The sequence below is a fragment of the Hippocampus zosterae genome, chromosome 2 (assembly GCF_025434085.1).
Source record: "Hippocampus zosterae strain Florida chromosome 2, ASM2543408v3, whole genome shotgun sequence".
In the NCBI taxonomy this organism is placed as follows: domain Eukaryota; kingdom Metazoa; phylum Chordata; class Actinopteri; order Syngnathiformes; family Syngnathidae; genus Hippocampus; species Hippocampus zosterae.
Genome location: NC_067452.1, coordinates 2,200,666 through 2,219,512, shown reverse-complemented (window position 1 = coordinate 2,219,512; position 18,847 = coordinate 2,200,666). Strand labels below are relative to the sequence as shown.

General features: G+C 43.9%; 1 protein-coding gene across 2 annotated transcripts in view; it reads left to right on the top strand.

Moving 5' to 3' along the window:
- Positions 1-18,847, top strand: part of plxnb3 (plexin B3) — a 155,963-nt gene that overhangs the window by 50,427 nt on the left and 86,689 nt on the right. For both annotated transcript variants that reach the window (XM_052058672.1, XM_052058670.1), the window contains exons 7-15: positions 1,622-1,754; positions 1,832-1,991; positions 2,114-2,222; positions 2,653-2,761; positions 3,107-3,223; positions 3,303-3,416; positions 3,498-3,588; positions 15,895-16,064; positions 16,136-16,287. In XM_052058672.1, the coding sequence (XP_051914632.1) occupies positions 1,622-1,754; positions 1,832-1,991; positions 2,114-2,222; positions 2,653-2,761; positions 3,107-3,223; positions 3,303-3,416; positions 3,498-3,588; positions 15,895-16,064; positions 16,136-16,287 (1,155 nt within the window). The remainder of the gene's footprint in view (positions 1-1,621; positions 1,755-1,831; positions 1,992-2,113; positions 2,223-2,652; positions 2,762-3,106; positions 3,224-3,302; positions 3,417-3,497; positions 3,589-15,894; positions 16,065-16,135; positions 16,288-18,847) is intronic.

Genomic DNA, 18,847 nt, shown 5'->3' with positions numbered 1-18,847 from the left:
TTTAACGGTGAGTAACTCCAGAGTGGAAGAGAGTCCAACCCCTCTCGAGAGAACTGGTACCAGAACCCAGGCTATGTGTGAAGGCAAGTCCGACTATATTCAGTCGGAACTTCTCTACCTCATACACCATCTCGGGCTCCTTCCCTGCAAGAGAGGTGACATTCCACATCCCTAGAGCAGAGGAGTTCTGCAGCTGAGGATCGGACCACCAGGTTCCCCGCATTTGGCTGCTTCCCAGCTCACATTGCACCCGACCCCTTTGGCCCCTCCCATGGGTGGTGAGCCCACGAGAAGGGGCACCCACGTTGCCTCTTCGGGCTGAGCTCGGCCGGGCCCCATGGGTGTAGGCCCAACCACCAGGCGCACGCCAACGAGCCTCACCTCTAGGCCTGGCTCCAGAGGGGGGCCCCGGTGCCGGGCAAGGGAAACTAAGATGATCCATTAATTTTACTAATCATAAGGGGTCTTTGAGCCGTGCTTTGTCTGGTCACTCACCTAGAACCTGTTTGCCATTGGTGACCCTGCCAGGGGCATAAAGCCCCAGACAACTTACCTCCTAGGATCATTGGGACACACAAACCCCTCCACCACTGTAAGGTGACGGCTTATGGAGGGGTTAATTACTCTCCAACAATCAATATGGTTTCAGATCTGGCAGATCGATCTAACTTGAAACAAAAGGCAAATAACAAATGCTTTTGAACAAATACAAGATGCTGTTGGAATTTGAATCAATATTAGGAAATCTTTTATTGAAATCAACAATGGTGTAGTAAGTTTGACGATTATTGCTTCAAGGCATTGGGCTGGACTAGATCCAAAGCAATTTTATAGAACATACATCACTTCAGTTTATGGGTGTTCATAATATTTTGATATTGTGTGTACTGAACCCCCTTGGGTGTTGGGCCCGAAACTTTTTATTTTGTGTATTGAAGATATTGTACCTGGTGTTTTTTTTTGTTTGTTTGTTTGTTTTGTTTTGGGTTTTTTTTTTTGTTTTGCTGATAACACCAATATTTTCTGTTCTTGGGAAAATAAAAATGATGTTTATTTGAGCATATTTTGTTCATGAGAATATTGGTCAAACTCCAATTTGTACACCTTTTGGGCATTCTACTTATTTAAGAACACGACTGCCTGTTCCTGCCCGTTCTTCATGAAGTAGTACTACGTATCAGATAGAGCGGCCCGGCGGTCTACTGTTTGCGTGTCGACCTCACAGTGCAGCGGTTGTGAGTTCGATACCGGCTCCCGCCTCTCTGTGTAGAGTTTGCATGTTCTCCCCCTGCCTGCATGGGTTTTCTCCACATAATCAGGTTTCCTCCCACATTCCAAAAACATTCACGGCAAGCTGATTGAACTCACCTAAATTGTCATAGGTGTGAGTTTTAGCGCGGATGGTTGTTCGTTTCTATGTGCCCTGCGATGTGCTAGCTGCGTCAGGGTGTCCTCCACCTCCCGCCCGAGGACAGCTGGGATCGGCTCCAGCACCCGCCTGCCCCTCGCGCGACCTTTAGAAGGATAAAGCGGATCAGAAAATGATGGAGAAAGAGAATTGCCGCCTCTTTTGGTCACCAGTGCAACTGCAGCAAAAAAGTCTGCCATTTATTTGGTACAGATGCTCCCGCAAGGACGAGTGTCAGCGCCACGTTCATGCCAATCACTGGATCTGGAGCTTTAACTCATCCAATCAGTGTGTGTTGGTGCAGAGCGTGCAGCCAGCCAATCAGAGCAAAGATGAGCAGACTCAGGTAGCTTGCACTAGAATAATGGTGATTTATGACTTTGGTCTGAGAAGTCAGAGGGTCATCGTGTCCTGATTTTTCAGGTAATGCTGACACTGCCCCAGCTGCCAGCCCTGAAAGAGACTGAGTCACTTTCTTGCATCTTTCATCATCTTCCTCCTCAGCCGGCCTTAATCACTGGAACCAGCATCAACTGTCAATCACCTGAGCCGACGCTCCTCCCACCACTGCCCACAGGAAGTGGTGAGTACACAAAGTTCTCAAAGTAGCAATCAAAGGGTTACTTTATGCAGGTGTGTGATGCTGACCTGCTCGGTGTGGCTACACGACGCCTCTCTTTTCATCTTTTGTTGTTGTTGATGTAGATCACGTGATTGTGTCTCTGTCGCTGACATTTGGTCATGTGACCATCAGCACGACCAACATAACCTTCTATGACTGTGGAGCTGTCAGCCGACTCAACCAGACTTCCCAGTAAGACAACACTTTAGAACTCATTGTATCACATTTTCTTGTTGTGTGATTGTTCCACATTATAACCCAGGTCAACACCCTCACACATTCTTGCACATTGTAACACACTAAAACACAATCCCACACTTTTTTGCATGACACAGCACACGATATCATGTTACAGCATGGTTCTAGCAGATTGTTTCACGATGCAAAATTAATATATTTTAACAATACATTATTATACATGCGAGCAAGTTATATAATAGCCTTAGAGTAACACACTCTTACTTACACTCTTTGATACCATGTAACATGTCACACAATGTATCATAATGACACATAGTATTAGTATTACACTACAACACATAGTTGTATTTTTTTTACAGTACTGTACAGCAGTTTAATTAGCAGAGATGGTGAGGAGGATGACAGAAATTATATGTTTCAGGTGTCTGGCATGTGTCTTCAGTGTGTGGAAATGTAATTGGTGTCCTCTGGACCAGCAATGCACGCACCACGACCAATGTCCGAATGAGCACACTACCCTCAGCCACAAAGTGAGTCTGTTTACCTGTCTGTCTCTCCGTCTTGCCACATATCTGTCTACTTGTCTGTCTGATGTGGTCTACTTAGCAATCTGCCTGTCTGTCCATCTACAGTAGTGATCTGTATGTCTGTCCTTACGTCTGTTAAAGACCCCCTCTGTTTACCTGTGTAATGTCTCTATCTATCTCTGTCTCTATCTATGAGTCTGCCTGTCTGAGTTGGTTGTCCGTCGATCTGTTTGTTTGTTTGTCTACCTGTCTGCATGTCTGTATTTCAGTCTAAGTGTGTTTTATTTGTCTACCTTTTGGTCTGTCTGCACTGTCTGTCTCTGAGCCTACAATCCTGTCTGTCAACAGGAGTCTACTCATCCAAGTCAGTGTCCTAAAGTGTTTGGCATTCAGAGTTCTGCCTTGGTTCCGGTGGGCCTGACAAGGAGTGTGGTTCTGAAGGCCCACAACTTGTACATCTTCCAGGTTGGATGATGCATCACAGGATGCCATGAGACATCATTCAATAAAAGTATATTTAAATAATATGTGCGACTGTGTGTAGGACGATGCGACTTATGTGTGTGTGGTCACGGTTGAGGACGTCCAAATCAACCTGACTGTTATTGTCCAGAAGGCTAACGATGATATATATTCTTTCACGTGCAGCCCCCACCAGGTAATGCTGACACACACACACAAGCGCACACATGGCAATCACAGTGAGTGTAACCTGCCTGTCTACCTGTACTCCCTGTAGTTTCAGTATGCTGTGAGTCGACTTGTGTATTCCGCACCAATCTTTCTGAGGAGAGGAGCAATGCGCATCGATACTTTACCTGGTCTTCAACGTAAGAACTTCAAGTGTGCATGTGTCCGCAGCATTGCCACAGTTACCTTGAAAACCTAAATTTGTTACTTCATTGATAACTTGATAAAAGAAATAATTTACTTTACTGATTAATTGATTTTAAAAGTTAACTACAGCATTGTCCACACCATAAGGCGCTTTGGAGCATTAGGTTTAAAGCATAAGCTTTAATGAATCCCTATGATAAAATTATTTTCACACACACACACACACACACACACAAACACACACACACACACACACACACACACACACACACACCTGTTTTAGATCTACAGGTAGATCAGGATCGACGTAATGGGCACCCCTGCGGTAGACTATACCAGCCACCTGGTTATGGCGTTCCATGTAAGCTTTCCCTGCCAGCATCTTACACCCTGCAGTTATGTGTTGGATCGTCTCAGGTGCATCTTTGCACAACCTACACCTTGGGTCTTGTCTGGTGTGGTATATCTTGGCCTCAATGGCTCTGGTGCTCAGGGCCTGCTCCTGAGCAGCCAGGATGAGTGCTTGTAGCTGTCTTCAATGTCTGCTATTGTTCCTTCAGGGAGTGAGACCCCTTCAGTGCGGACTACCTTTCCTCTCTTATTCCCCATCCGACTCCATTTCTCAAGCCCGGATGACATCCCGATGTCGCTGCTGTAGATCCTGGTTGTGTGGATCAGGGAGTCTATGTCCCTTTCGCTCTTAGCATCCAGCTTTATGTCATCCATGTAGAGGAGGTGACTGATCATAGCTCCATTTCTGTCTTGGTGAACAGCAGTGGGGAGAGTGCATCACCTTGGTATATGCCACATTTGATGGACACTTAGTCAAGTGGCTTGCCATTGGCTTTAAGTGTGGTTTTCCACATCCTCATCGAGTTCTTAGGGTCTTGTTCACCTTATACAACTCCAAGCATTCAGTGATCCATGTATGTGGCATAGAGTCATAGGCTTTCTTGTCATCAATCCAGGCTGTGCACAGGTTGGTATGTCGGGACCTGCAGTCTTGTGCGACTGTTCTTTCAACCAGGAGCTGATGTTTGGCTCCTCTGGTATCTCTACCAATGCCCTCCTGTGCTTCGCTCATGTAGTGATCCATGTGTCCACTTGTCTTAGCCGCAATGTTGCCTGACATGAGCTTCCATGTTGTGCAGAGACAGGTTATTGGCCGATAGTTGGATGGGACTGCACCCTTTGAGGGATCCTTCATGATCAGGATCGTTCGCCGTTTGGTTACCCATCCTGGGTGAGTCCCATCTCTCAGCAGCTGGTTCATTTGGCTAGGCGCTCATGGAGTGCTGTGAGTTTCTTGAGCCAGGAGGTGTGGACAAGTTTGTCATATCTGAGACTCTTTCCTGTATGTCTGCCATTGTTATGGTAACTGGGTGCTGTTCAGGGAGGTTGCAACCTCCTTCTCCCATATGACTTTCCAGTACCTTTCAGTTTCCAGTATTGGTGGGTCACCTCTGCTCTTAGGACCCTGCCACTGAGCGTACACTTTCGCAGGTTGTGTTGCGAACAGCCTGTTTATTCGTCTGGCCTCATTCTCTTTCGTGTACCGCTTTAGGCAGCTGGACAAGGCTTAGAGCCTTTGTTTGGCAGTTTCGAGTGCTTCAGGTATGGTCATCTGGATGTACCTCTCGGGTATCGGCCTTTTCATCACACCTCTCCGGGTCTCCGTCAATTGACTCACATCTTTCCAAGCTGCCTTGATGTTTGCCTCCAACCGTCTTTTCCATGGTGGGTAACGTACCTCATGGCTTTCATGGTTGCTCTTTTCGCCAAGCATCTTTAGGATCACTGATGCTGAAGCGTATATCAGCTCATTGGTTTCCGTGATCGCTACGGTAGGGATCACCCTCAGTGCTGCATTCACACTTTCCATGAGACTTTCAGGTGGTTTTCACATAGCCGTTGTAATCAGTTTCTAGGTTGCCCAGCTTTCATTCTCGCCATGATCAGGTCAGTTGCTGCCTCGCTTAGCATTTCCTTCATTGGGGCTGGCCTCCCAATCTCATTGTCTGCATTCATTGGGGCTTGCCTCCCAATCTCTGGTATGACCTCCTCCTCTGATCTGGCAGCCTGGGGCCCTTCGCCATAGAACCTGCGTTGTATCTCATCAATCTCAAGTTGTGACAGCAGTTGCCGTTTGTGGATGTTGGAACACTGAGCTACTCGTTGTTTCGTGGTCAAACGTGACTGTGGATTTCGAAGTAACATATTTAGCCCACATTCTCTGCATGTAACCCCCCTCTGGTTGCTTGAGTAGTCGCATTCCAACAGAGCCATGTTATCACAGCTCGCCGATGTCCGCTTTGTTCCAGTAGCCCATTTTTCAGGTTCCCCAGGACCTGACGCAGACGTTGTCTGGTCGGGCGACGTCATCCGTCATTTGTTTCTCATCGTTGTATGAGGTACGCATTCGCGTGAAGGATCTTGCCCAAGGACCCACACTGGATGATGTTATGTGCTCATTTTTGTCCCAACCGGGATTCGAACCACCACCTCCCGTACGCCAAACCGATGCCTTACCAACTGAGCTATCCAGCCATATATATATGATATATACAAATATATAAAATCTGTGTCTGTGTCTGTGTCTGTGTCTGTGTCTGTGTCTGTGTCTGTGTCTGCGTCTGCGTCTGCGTCTGCGTCTGCGTATGTGTATGTCTGTGTGTGTGTGTGTGTGTGTGTGTGTGTGTGTGTGATGGACTATAAACTTTTGTGACGAGAACACCGTACCCACCAGGACTGTGCGGTGATTTTCCAACAACAAACCATGGATTAATCCCGACATAAAGGCCCTCCTGAAGGAGAAGAAGAGGGCTTTTATGTCGAGAAACAGAGAGGAGCTGAAGGCTGTGCACATCCAGACGAGGAGAAGGATCAGAGAGGGAAAGAAGACCTACAGGATGAAAATGGAGGATCAGCTACAGGCCATTAAAGTCACTCTGGCCCAAAAGCCCAAAGACATTGACTAAGAAGGACAAGAACTGGGTAGATGAACTGAACCGTTTATTCAACCGGTTCGACCAGACGTCTGTCCCTCCAACCACCAGCTGCACCCACTCTCACTGAAGACTTCATCTCCTCCCCTTCCTCTTTCGACCAGCTCACAGCAACCCAGTCTGTCTCCTGGTTCCTGCTTGTCCGTCACGACAGAGCAGGTGAGGAACCAACTGAGGAAGATGAATGTGAGGAAGGGAGCAGGTCCGGACAAGAGCAGTTCCCTTCTCCTCAGTACCTGCTCTGACAATCTTTGTGACATTGTCCAGCACATGTTCAACCTGAGACTGAAGCTGGGCAGAGTTCCACAGCTGTGGAAAACGTCATGCCTGGTCCCAGTGCCCACAACCCCCCACCCTAAGAAGTTGAACAGCTACAGACCGGTGGCGCTGACGTCTAACCTGATGAAAACGCTGGAGAAAGTCGTCCTCGCCTACCTTAGACCGCTGGTGAGCTCGGCACTGGACCTGCTGCAGTCAGCCTGGCATCGGCATTGAGGGCGCCATCCTCTACCTCCTCCACTCAGTGCTGTTACACCTGGAGAAGGCTGGGAGCACTGTGAGAATCATGTTCATTGCTTTCTCCAGTGTCTTGAACACCATCCAACCTAACTTACTGGGGGACAAACTGCAGAACTGGACCACCACCTGGAGTAGACCACCACCTCACATCATGGATTACAGACTACCTCACAAACCGGCTAAAGTACGTGAGGGTACAGAGCTGTGAGTCGGACAGGCTTCTCTGCAGCACTGGAGCGCTGCAGGGGACTGTTTTGGCTCCATTTCTGTCCATTCTCTACATCTCGGACTTCAGGCACATCACTCCAACCTGCCAATTTCAGAAGTTCTCTGATGACTCTGCGATTGTAGGCCTCATTACAGAGGGAGTCACTCCTTAAGACATTCTATAACTTGGTGGTTGCTTCGGCCATCCATTATGGCATTGTCTGCTGGTCAGGCAGCATCTCGGCGGAGAAAACCCACACTGGGAGAACATACAAATTTCACTGGTTGAGTGGTTAGCGCGTCAACCTAAAAATGCAGACGTGGAGGGGCTTGATTCCGATTCTGGCCTTACTGGGTAGAGTTTGCATGTTTCCGGGTTCTCCGGTTTCCTCCCACATTCCAAAAACATGCATGGCAGGCTGGTTGAACACTCAAAATGGTCCCTCGGTGCGAGTGTGAGCGCGGATGGTTGTTCGTCTCTGTGTCAGTGTTATGTCCAAGGACCGGCAACCCAAGGCCAAGGACTTGACTCCGAGGCCAAGGCCAAGACCAAGGACTTGGAAAATTGTCCGAGGCAAGGCCAAGGCCAAGGACGTGAGAAATTTTTCGAGGCCAAGGACCAAGGACTTGCCTCCGAGGGCAAGGCCAAGGCCAAAGGACCAAGGACTGATTTTGAAGCTGAGGCCTAGCCGAGGGCATGTATAAAACAATGCTATCATACCACTTGGCAGGTGCTCATGATTTGCAACACCCCTCCATCATAACCCTTTGCACTCCCATACACTTGAATGAAGTGTTTTTATTCAAAGAGTAGAACAGTCAGAGTACGTGTTATTTACACTGAGAAAAAAAAATCATATGATATACAGTACATTTATGAATTAATGTTTTAGTGCAGTAGTTTCTTAAGATGAAGTAAAACAACACTCAACGGGCATGACATGGCACGGAACACAGGTTGAGAAATGACTTTGCATAGAAGTCAATCACTGACTGCAGAAAAAGCGGTAATCTCTCAGTGATAATTTTAGAATTTACCGGCAGCGAGTCCCAGGGACTCGCTGATCAGAGAAGTATGAGTGCAATTATGGATTGAGAGAGTCCCAAATTTCGAATTCTGAAAGGGTCTACTTATTCAATTGCATATGATAATAACACAAACAACAACATATACAGTATGTACAATGATAAACAAATGCTGCAAAAATTTAAATAATTCAGGAGTAGGCCTGAGGATTTCGGAAATTCACGGTAACCATTTTTTTGGTTCTGTCAGATTACCCAATGGGAAACCACGATAATAAATGTTGGGTTCTGTAAACGTTCATCATGGGAACCCATTTTTCTATTTTGACTGATATTGATAATCAATAATTCCGAAACTCAAAAATATAGTGTTTCAAGAGTAAATGTTTGAGAACTATGCATTAACAATGAACATTACATCAGCAGCTGTGTACTCCAGGTTTATTCCAAAAAATAAATGGATCAAAAACTGGTGTACTCATGTGGCATCATCAGAGTCTTTTTTCCAATCTCACACTGCAAAGATTAATTGACTGGTAAGTATTGATGTGGCTTGACATTTTGAAGTCAAGATGGCGCCCAAGTAGGCAGCCGTCAGCAAGTGCTCTCATGACCCTTGCTTTTGTTGTTGTTATTTTGGTTTGTTTTGTCACTCTGTGTTTGTTGTTACGTCGTGTGGCCCTGGTGTGGACTTTTTTTCAGCATTTTTGGCCACGACATTCATCAAGGAGGAGACTCTGTGCTTGGTGGTTGCGCCTTCTCGGCAGCATCGGTATACCAGCACTGTTTTTCACTGGGAGGAATGTCGGCGCCATTTGACTGTCGTTACTGGACTGTCCTGGGGCGCTTGTATCTTGCGCCTGTAATGGGCAGCATTTTTCACAGCCCCGTTTTGTTCAGCGGAGAGATCGGTGCTTTTGAATGGTCTGCGGCTGGATGGATGTAAGGCTTGAGGAGCCGGCGATGAGAAGAAAGGAGCGTTAGTGCGGGGCGCCGATGCGGATGTGGAACTGGGAGTCGCGGCTTGGAATTGAAGTGGATTTACATGGGACAGGAGATGTGAGCCAATCTCTTTTTCGTCAATGGATGCTGCAGCTTAGTGTTTGCTTTCAAAACTTAGCTTGCAGAAGACGTGTGCACATTGTCAGCATGACGTCTCTGATCCACTGGTGAAAGGACACTTTGATCCTCTCCTCTTTCCTCTATAACTGCTTCAGACAACAAAGTGTATGCAGCAAAGTAGTGAAGATTGCACGACTGTCTGTGTCCTATGTGTTGTGTTGTGTTATTTTTGTTATTTTGACTTCAAAATGGCGCCGCGTGAGTGGCTGCCTTTCCAGCAGCTCCTATATTTTGTTGCTCTACTTCTTCCTTTCATAACTTTGCTGTTGTGAATTGGGAATTTCTCCATTGCGAGACTAATAAAAGTTTTCTTATCTTATCTTATCCTCTTCCCAAGACGATCATGTATAATCTACGATCAATTTTACGAAAGAATTTAACACATGTCATCATTAGTTCTACCAACAGTTAACATAAGCATTACTACACCTTGTGACTAATGTTTTATTCATAAAGTTACCATGCTACAACCTGTAAATTATAGAGCTAAATCAACAACTCGTATACCAGTTCATAATATTTTTCATAACGATTAGCCTACAAATCTAATGACCACCTTGCCTCGTAATCGTGCCCCTCGTCGTATCTTGTGTTCTGTGCATACATTCCAGGTGAGTTTAGTGATACGCCCTTTGGACGATTCATAAGTATCAGACTGGCATTTCTATTTCTTAAATGTCATAATTGGTAGACCTTTGTGAGGTTTTTTTCACCGCCATCTCATACTTTCATCCGCGCAATTCCTTAGTTTTCGGACTAAAATAGCAACCCGCATGCGCACATAACGTCATCTGTTGCATCCCCCCCCCACCCAACAATGAAAACAAAACAAAACGAAAGTAAATTAGAAGAAAGACACTCACACACCCCACTACACCACACCACAAACACACATACAGGCACAGTGAAATCGCATTGATCACAAAGTCAACTCGTATGCGGTGACTTTTATGGTTAGGTTTTCAGTAATCCTGAAACCTCGCAGAATAACAGTTGACACGGCCACATTAATAGATAACATATTTATAAATAAGATTGATCATAAAATGGAAAGTGGACTTCTCATTAATGACATAAGTGACCACCTACCTGTTTTTGCAGTTTTTCACAATTATTTTGATAGGAAAGCTAAATCAACAACTCGTATAACAGAAATAAGACTAAGAACCCAACGTTCAATCGATGCCTTTAAGCAAGACCTAGAAAAAATAAACTGGACCGAGGTCTACTCAAACGAAGACCCAAATACAGTGTTTGTAGTATTTCAGCCTACCATAATCTCCTTATATGATAAACATTTTCCATTAACTAAAGTCTCCAAAAAGTATAAAGACCCAAGTAAGCCATGGATAACGAAAGGCATAGAAAATGCATGTAAAAAGAAAAACAATTTATATAAATTGTCTTTAAAATTGAGATCTGAAGAAGCAGAAAAAAATATAAGACCTATAAAAATAAACTAGTAAATATTATAAGAACCAGTAAAAGAGATCATTATCATGCACTATTATAGCAGAATAAAGGTAACACACAAGAAATATGGAAAATACTTAACCAAGTAATCAGAAATAGTCCTAAAAAAATGAATTATCCAGAGTATTTTATCAAAGGCAAAAATACTATTTTGGAAAAAACTGCATAAATAGCAACTGAATTTAATGAGTATTTTGTCAACATCGGCAGTAACCTAGCAAAACAAATTCCTGATCCAACAAACTTGTTTGAAATAGATAGATACGTAGAAAAAAAACTCCTCCACGATGTTCCTTACTGCTGTAAAACAAGAAGAAGTATCAAATATTATAAAAACTTTTAAAAAGTCAACTGATTGCTTTAATATTGATATGACAATAATCAAGCAGATTATAGAATATGTAGTGCGACCTTTCACGCACATATTCAACCTGTCATTCAAAGCTGGTACCTTTCCATCAAAAATGAAAATTGCTAAAGTTATTCCAATCTATAAAAGTGGAGAAAGACATCTATTTACAAATTATAGACCAATATCACTACTACCACAATTTTCAAAAATATTAGAAAAACGATTTTCTCACAGACTTGATAGCTTTATACAAAAGCATGCGCTGTTAAGTGAGAATCAATACGGCTTCAGGGAAAAACGGACCACCTCAATGGCAGTTATGGAGTTTGTGGAAGCAATAGCCACTAATATAGACAACAAATAAATTACTTTTGGGGTTTTCCTAGATCTAAAAAATGCTTTTGACACAATAGATCACAGTATATTATTGAAAAAAACTAGAAAGATATGGCATTAGAGGTGTAGCTTATAAATGGATAAAACGTTATTTAGAAAACAGATATCAGTACGTGCAACTCAACAATAAAAAAACGAATCAACTGAAAATCACTCACAGAGTTCCTCAGGGGTCATGGCTTGGTCCAAAACTATTCATCTTATATATAAATGATATCTGCAAGGTCTCAAAACAATTTAAATGTGTCCTATTTGCTGATGATACAACTTTCTACTGTTCTGGAATAAATCTGAAACAGCTCTTGACAACTGTAGAAAACGAATTAAACAAATTAAAAAACTGGTTCGACAGAAATAAATTGTCACTTAACCTAAAAAAATCGAAGTTAATTGTTTTTGGCACAAGACCAATCAAACACCAAGCTAAAATTATGGTAAACTCAATTGAAATAGAAAGAGCGTATGAAACCAAGTTTCTCGGATTAGTAATAGACTCAAACCTATGTTGGAAACCACGTATCGATAACGTAAAAAGAAAAATAGCCAAGACCGTAGGGATCCTCTACAAAACCAAAGAAGTGCTAAATAGATCTTTGTACACATTATACACTTCATTATTATTATCATATATGACCTACTGTGTGGAAATATGGGGAAATGCCTGCAAAACAAACACACTCCCTATTCTCAAATTACAAAAAAAGCAATTCGAATTATTAATAGATCAAAATACACAGAACCCACAAATCCACTATTTATCAAATTAAATACGATGAAATTTTATGACCTGGTTGACTTTAAAATCGCCCAATTAATATACAAAGCACACAATAACCTGCTCTGCCAAAACATTCAGAAGTTTTTCGAAATTCGAGAAAGCAACTATGAATTAAGAGGTACCAACTTATTCAAAAAACTCAACACAAGAACAAACATCAAGCAAAGAAGTGTATCTTGCAAAGGTCTTAATCTGTGGAATAATCTCGAAACGGACCTGAAAATGAGTAAATTGTTTGCTGAGTTCAAAAACAAATTCAAAAAAATAGTACAAACAACCTACATCAATCAGAGTTAAAATGATAAATTCTAAACGTTAAATATAATGATAAATCAGAACTAAGTTGATAAATAGAGAAAGGTATTGAAATATCCATTATAAATACAAGAGAAAATTGACACAAGAGTGCCAGGGTGTGGATGTATATAATCCCGATACAAACCAAAAGTTGTAAAAATATCACGGTTAAGGGTAAAGCATGAGCCTCAATGGAGACTTCTTCTTACTTTTTTCTTTTCTGATTGATATAAAAATGATTTAGTAGATATAAACACATAACGGGGTAGGACCAGATAAGTTTTTTACTTCATCCTACTCCCTTGAACATAATAACTGTGTTGAATGAAGACTGATTTCTTTCTTTTTACTTTTTATCTAACTTATTTTCTGTCAAATTATTACTGTATATGTTTTATGTTCAATAAACAAACAAACAAACTATTTTTCGGTACCGTTAAAATGACGCCATGGAAACGACACACTACCGGTAACGATTTTTACCGTGAAATCCTGAGCATGCTGTAGTTTTTTTTTTTTTTTACGGAGAAATTTCCTTGCGTCCCAACTGTGAGTCCCGTGGGAAAATTATGCGTCTAGGACGCGGGACGCAGAGGTAATGAGATGGCTGATCTCTAAACATTCTCTGAGTACTACTGTTATTACCACTCCCACTAACACTACATTCATGAATTTAATACCTTCAACTTCACAATAACAATAAAAAATAATTAAATCAACCATGATTTTAAACTATGTATTATCAATATTCATTATTCCAAACATGAGAAAGCATTCAGCGAACATAACTGGAATCGAGCAAAAGGACTCCAAATCCCAACGGCCAAACCCGGAAATGAAGTGCCGGCATTATTGACTCCAGGTGTAACGCAAATTACTTGGTTCACACAAACATTCTAGTGCGACCGCACAAACGTGACAACTGTGCAAAAATAACTAAATGAAAGATACCACTGTTACAGAAAGGCTTTATAAGCTATTTAAACTGCTGATCGCGAATGGAGCGAACCGTGATTGAAACTAACTGTGATGCCGCTCTTTACACGTTGCACTGACTGTCACCTGTCAGTGGCAGCCCTGCCCCTCTTAAAGTGCCAGATAAAGTCATCAACATGGGTTTCCCTGGATTGATTCTGTTTGATATCTTCTTGATTTTTGCGGTCCTTGGGCCCACTTTATATCTGTGGACGAAGGATTAAAGGCTCAAATCCTTAGTTGTGTCAGAGGACCGGCAACCCAAGGCCAAGGACCAAGGACCGACCTTCGGTCCTCGAGCCGGTACTCGATGCCCGAGCCGGTACTCGAAGCCAAGGACCGGCTCGAGGAACACATCACTGCTCTGTGTGCCCTCCGATTGGCAGGCAACCGGTTCATGGTGACAACCCCCCGCCCCCCCAGCACACCCCGCGACCCTTCTGGGGATAAAGCAGTTCAGATACCGGATGGATGGATATATGTTGAGAATTTGTGGATTATATCCATCAGCACTCCTGGACACAACTTGTACTCATGCTGCCATGAAATCACTAAGTTTGCATGGTTAGATAAGGGATGTCAAACTAGAGCCATCCATTGTTTTTAATGCTTTTTCATAACTTGCAGAAACTCTGATCGATACATCTTTGTATATACAGTATACAAAAAAATGACAGTCTTTCTCAATTTCACTTAACATAAACAGGCATTCTTGTTTTCTGAAAAAAAATTGAATTAGGACACTCAAGATTTCACAGAACACAAATAATAATAAAAAAAAAATTAACTATAAAGAAGCCCACCCTGCGATTGGCTGGTAACCAGTTCACGTTGTACCCAAAGTCAGCTGGGATAGTATCCAACACACCCATGCCCCTTGTGCGGATTAAGCGGTTTCAGAGAATGGATGGATAAAGCAACTCTCTGCTTTGCACAACCCGGCAGGACTTTTTATAAGGCTGCCATACATACTTTTCCTTAAATCAGAAAATGAATAATTCCTTTGCTTGATGGTTCTTAAAATTTACTAATTTACCCAAGGCTAAGGTGTATTTTTGAAACATCGTCTTTAGTGGAGCCATTTCATTAACCACAGTTAAAAACATCCATCTATCCATCCATCCATCCATTTTCTACCATTTCTCCAGGGTCGGGTCGCGAGGGACACGGCTTTAGCAAGGAAGCCCAGATTTGCCACTCCCCACCACATATTCCAGCTCTTCCTGGGGGATCCCAAGGCATTCCCAAGCCAGCTGGGAGACATTGTCTCTCCAGCTTGTCCTGGGTCGTCCCGAGGGCCTCCTGCCAGTGGGACATGCCGAGAACACCTAACAAGGGAGAGTTCCAGGAGGCATCCTAATCAGATCCCTGAGCCACGTCTGGCTCCTCTCGATGTGGAGGAGAAACAGCTTGAGTCTGAGCCCCTTCCAGATGACCGAGCTTTTCACCCTATCTCTAAGGGAGAGCCCGGACACCGTGCGAAGAAAACTAATTTCGGACGCTTGTATCCGGTATCTCTTTCTTTCGGGTCCAACCCATAACTTGTGACCATTGGTTAGGCTTGTAGTGTAGATCGACTGGTAAATTGAGAGCTTTTCCTTTTGACTCAGCTCCTTCTTCAACATGACAGACTGGTACAAAGTCCACAGTGAAAAACATTGATTCGGAAATTATCCAAGCATTATTTACAGACACATCTGAAGAGAGGAGACCAATTCACAGCTTTTGATGAAGATCCACCCCATGGTTCGGCCTTCTGGGATTTTATTCTCCTTGAATAATGATAACCCAGCACTGATGTCTGAACCTGACACATGAAAAATATCAAATTAACTTTTTTGATCACATTGTTTTCAAATGTTCGTCTTTCGTGATTTATTCATTTATTTTGTAAATGCTTTTAAATCTTGTACTTTTAGTAATGTGAAGCACATTATATTACCTTGTGGATGAAATGTGCTTTATAAATAAAGCTGCATTGCACCACTTGAGCTGGGGGATGGGTTTCAAGGGCTTTATTCAAAGGTACCCTCACGGGATTCAAACTTGTGATCCTCCTGATCCAAAGCCCAAATCCTTACAGATAAGCAACTTAAGAGTGTTAAACAAGATAACTTGTTGATGCTCATGTGTTTCTTCTGCTCTCCAGTCCTCTTGTACAACTGCTCAGCTGGCCAGACAGATTGCTCACAGTGCCGTGCCATTCCGAAGGAGTACGGCTGCGTGTGGTGCATGGAAAGCCCTGTCCCCAGCTGTGTCTACAACCAATCCTGTGCTGGCATTCCCACAGACAGCTGCCCAGCCCCTCAGATCATACAGGTGATTCATCAACCCGTGTCATATGTCTCCGTGCTTGTTGCCATGAAAATAGTAATATTCTCTGTCTGCAGGTGGATCCCCTGTCTGGCCCTCTGGAGGGTGGGGTCTTAGTGACCATCAGTGGCTCCAACCTGGGGATGAGCAACCAGGATGTGATTGGAGGAGTTACAGTGGCAGGTGTGCAGTGCCCTCCACAGCCTGACCAATACAAAATATCCACCAGGTACACAACACATGCACACATGAGCACAAACCAGTTGCCAGGCTGTGTGTGTGTGTGTGTGTGTGTGTTTGTACGGCTATACTTGTGAGGACCACTGTGATTATAAGACCAACGTAGTGAGGACATTTTTGACAAGTGAGGACATTTAGGCCAGTCCTCACAAGTTTTTCATTCTAAAGGCCTCTAGAGGGTTTATATAGGCATCTCTCAAAGTTTCAGAGAGGTCCTCACAAATATACCAAAAATGATTTTTTGTGTGTATTTTCATTTAAATTCAATACACACACTTTTTACTCACTACCGCCACCTATTGATTTCTGAAATATTTTTGTTCCAACAAAACTGAAACTATAGAAAACAGTCTCATGGGCTTATTAGAAAGTAAAACAATGATGTATTTTTTATTATATCTAATATTTGTCTAAGTTTAACTTTTTTAACAAACATCTTGTTATGAAATAGAACTTGTTATGCAAACCCAAATCTGGAATATGGCCTCAGACCCACCCGAAATTACACCTTAAATCAAACCACTAAATAAAAAACCTAAAATAATTTAGTGAAGTACACACTTATTCCATTTGTGACATATTGAGGTTTTAGTTGTCATTTCATAGCTCCACATTTGTAATTTGAAGTGCACATTTCTAACATTAAGCAAAGCTCTCTGTGAGTATTTTTACTGAGTAATGTTTTATATTCTATTGTATACTACTGATGGAACTATTATTTACTATTATATTTAGGGCATCAGTCTCATCTTTTCCATAAGGACACAAGGACAGAGGTGGCAGAATAAATGTGCACTCAATTGTATTAGTATTACTTTTGAAAAATATGACATGTAAAAAAAAAGAGTCCTTGAATAAGAGTAAATATGTACATAGTGGGGCAGCCCGGTAGTCCAGTGGTTAGCACGTCGGCTTCACAGTGCAGAGGTACCGGGTTCGATTCCAGCTCCAGCCTCCCTGTGTGGAGTTTGCATGTTCTCCCGGGCGTGGGTTTTCTCCGGGTGCTCCGGTTCCCTCCCACATTCCAAAAACATGCGTAGCAGGCTGATTGAACACTCTAAATTGTCCCTAGGTGTGAGTGTGAGTGCAAATGGTTGAACGTTTCTGTGTGCCCTGCGATTGGCTGGCAACCGATTCAGGGTGTCCCCCGCCTACTGCCCGAAGACAGCTGGGATAGGCTCCAGCACCCCCGCGACCCTAGTGAGGATCAAGCGGCTCGAAAGATGAATGAATGAATGTACGTAGTGAAAGAATCACAAGTACTGAGTAATTGGTGAGGAACTTCTTATTTATATTTTCAAACTACCACATTAAATAGAAATAGGAAAGTGCAATTAAATTAAAAAAGTTAAAGCTGTAAGCATATTTACGCCCTCAGGCATGTCGGAGTTCTCATTGTAACATACATTCAGTCATTTTCCGATCCGTTTTATCCTCACAAGGGTCACGGGGGGTGCTGGAGCCTATCCCAGCCGTCTTCGGTCAGTAGGCAGGGGACACCCTGAACCGGTTGCCAGCCAATCGCAGGGCACACACAGACAAACAACCATCCGCGCTCACACTCACCACCGAGGGACAATTTGGATTGTTCAATTAGCCTGCCATGCATGTTTTTGGAATGTGGGATCTGGAGAGAACCCACACAGACCTGGGAAGAACATGCAAACTTCACACAGGGTGGCCGGAGCTGAAATTGAACCTGGTACCTCTGCACTGTGAGGTCAACACGCGGACCACTAGTTCACCAGGCCGCTCCCCAGAAAATCCATCCATCCATACATCATCTACCGCTTATCCGGGGCCGGGTCGCGGGGGCAACAGCTTTAGCAGGGAAGCCCAGACCTCTCTCTCCCTAGCTACTTCTTCCAGCTCTCTCCGGGGGATCCCGAGTCGTTCCCAGGCAAGCTGGGTGACATAGTCTCTCCAGCGTGTCCTGGGTCTTCCTCTGGGTGTCCTCCCGGTGGGACATGACCGGAACACCTCACCGGTGAGGCGCTCAAGAGGCATCCGAATCAGATGCCCAAGCCACCTCATCTGGCTCCTCTCGATGTGGAGGAGAAGCGGCTCGACTCTGAACCCCTCCCGGATGACTGAGCTTCTCACCTTATCTCTAAGGGAGAGCCCGGACACCCTCCGGAGAAAACTCAATTCGGCCGCTTTTATCCGGGATCTCGTTCTTTCGGTCACGACCCATAGCTCGTGACCATAGGTGAGGGTTGGGACGTAGATCGACCGGTAAATTGAGAGCTTCGCCCTTTGGCTCAGCTCCTTCTTCACCACGACAGACCGATACAACGTCCGCATCACAGCAGACGCTGCACCGATCCGCCTGTCAATCTCCCGCTCCCTCCTACCCCCACTCGTGAACAAGACCCCAAGATACTTGAACTCCTCCACTTGGGGTAAGATCTCTTCCCCGACCCGGAGGGGGCACTCCACCCTTTTCCGACTGAGGACCATGGTTTCAGATTTGGAGGTGCTGATTCTCATCCCAACCGCTTCACACTCGGCTGCGAAACGCTCCAGTGAGAGTTGGAGAGCCCCTTTTG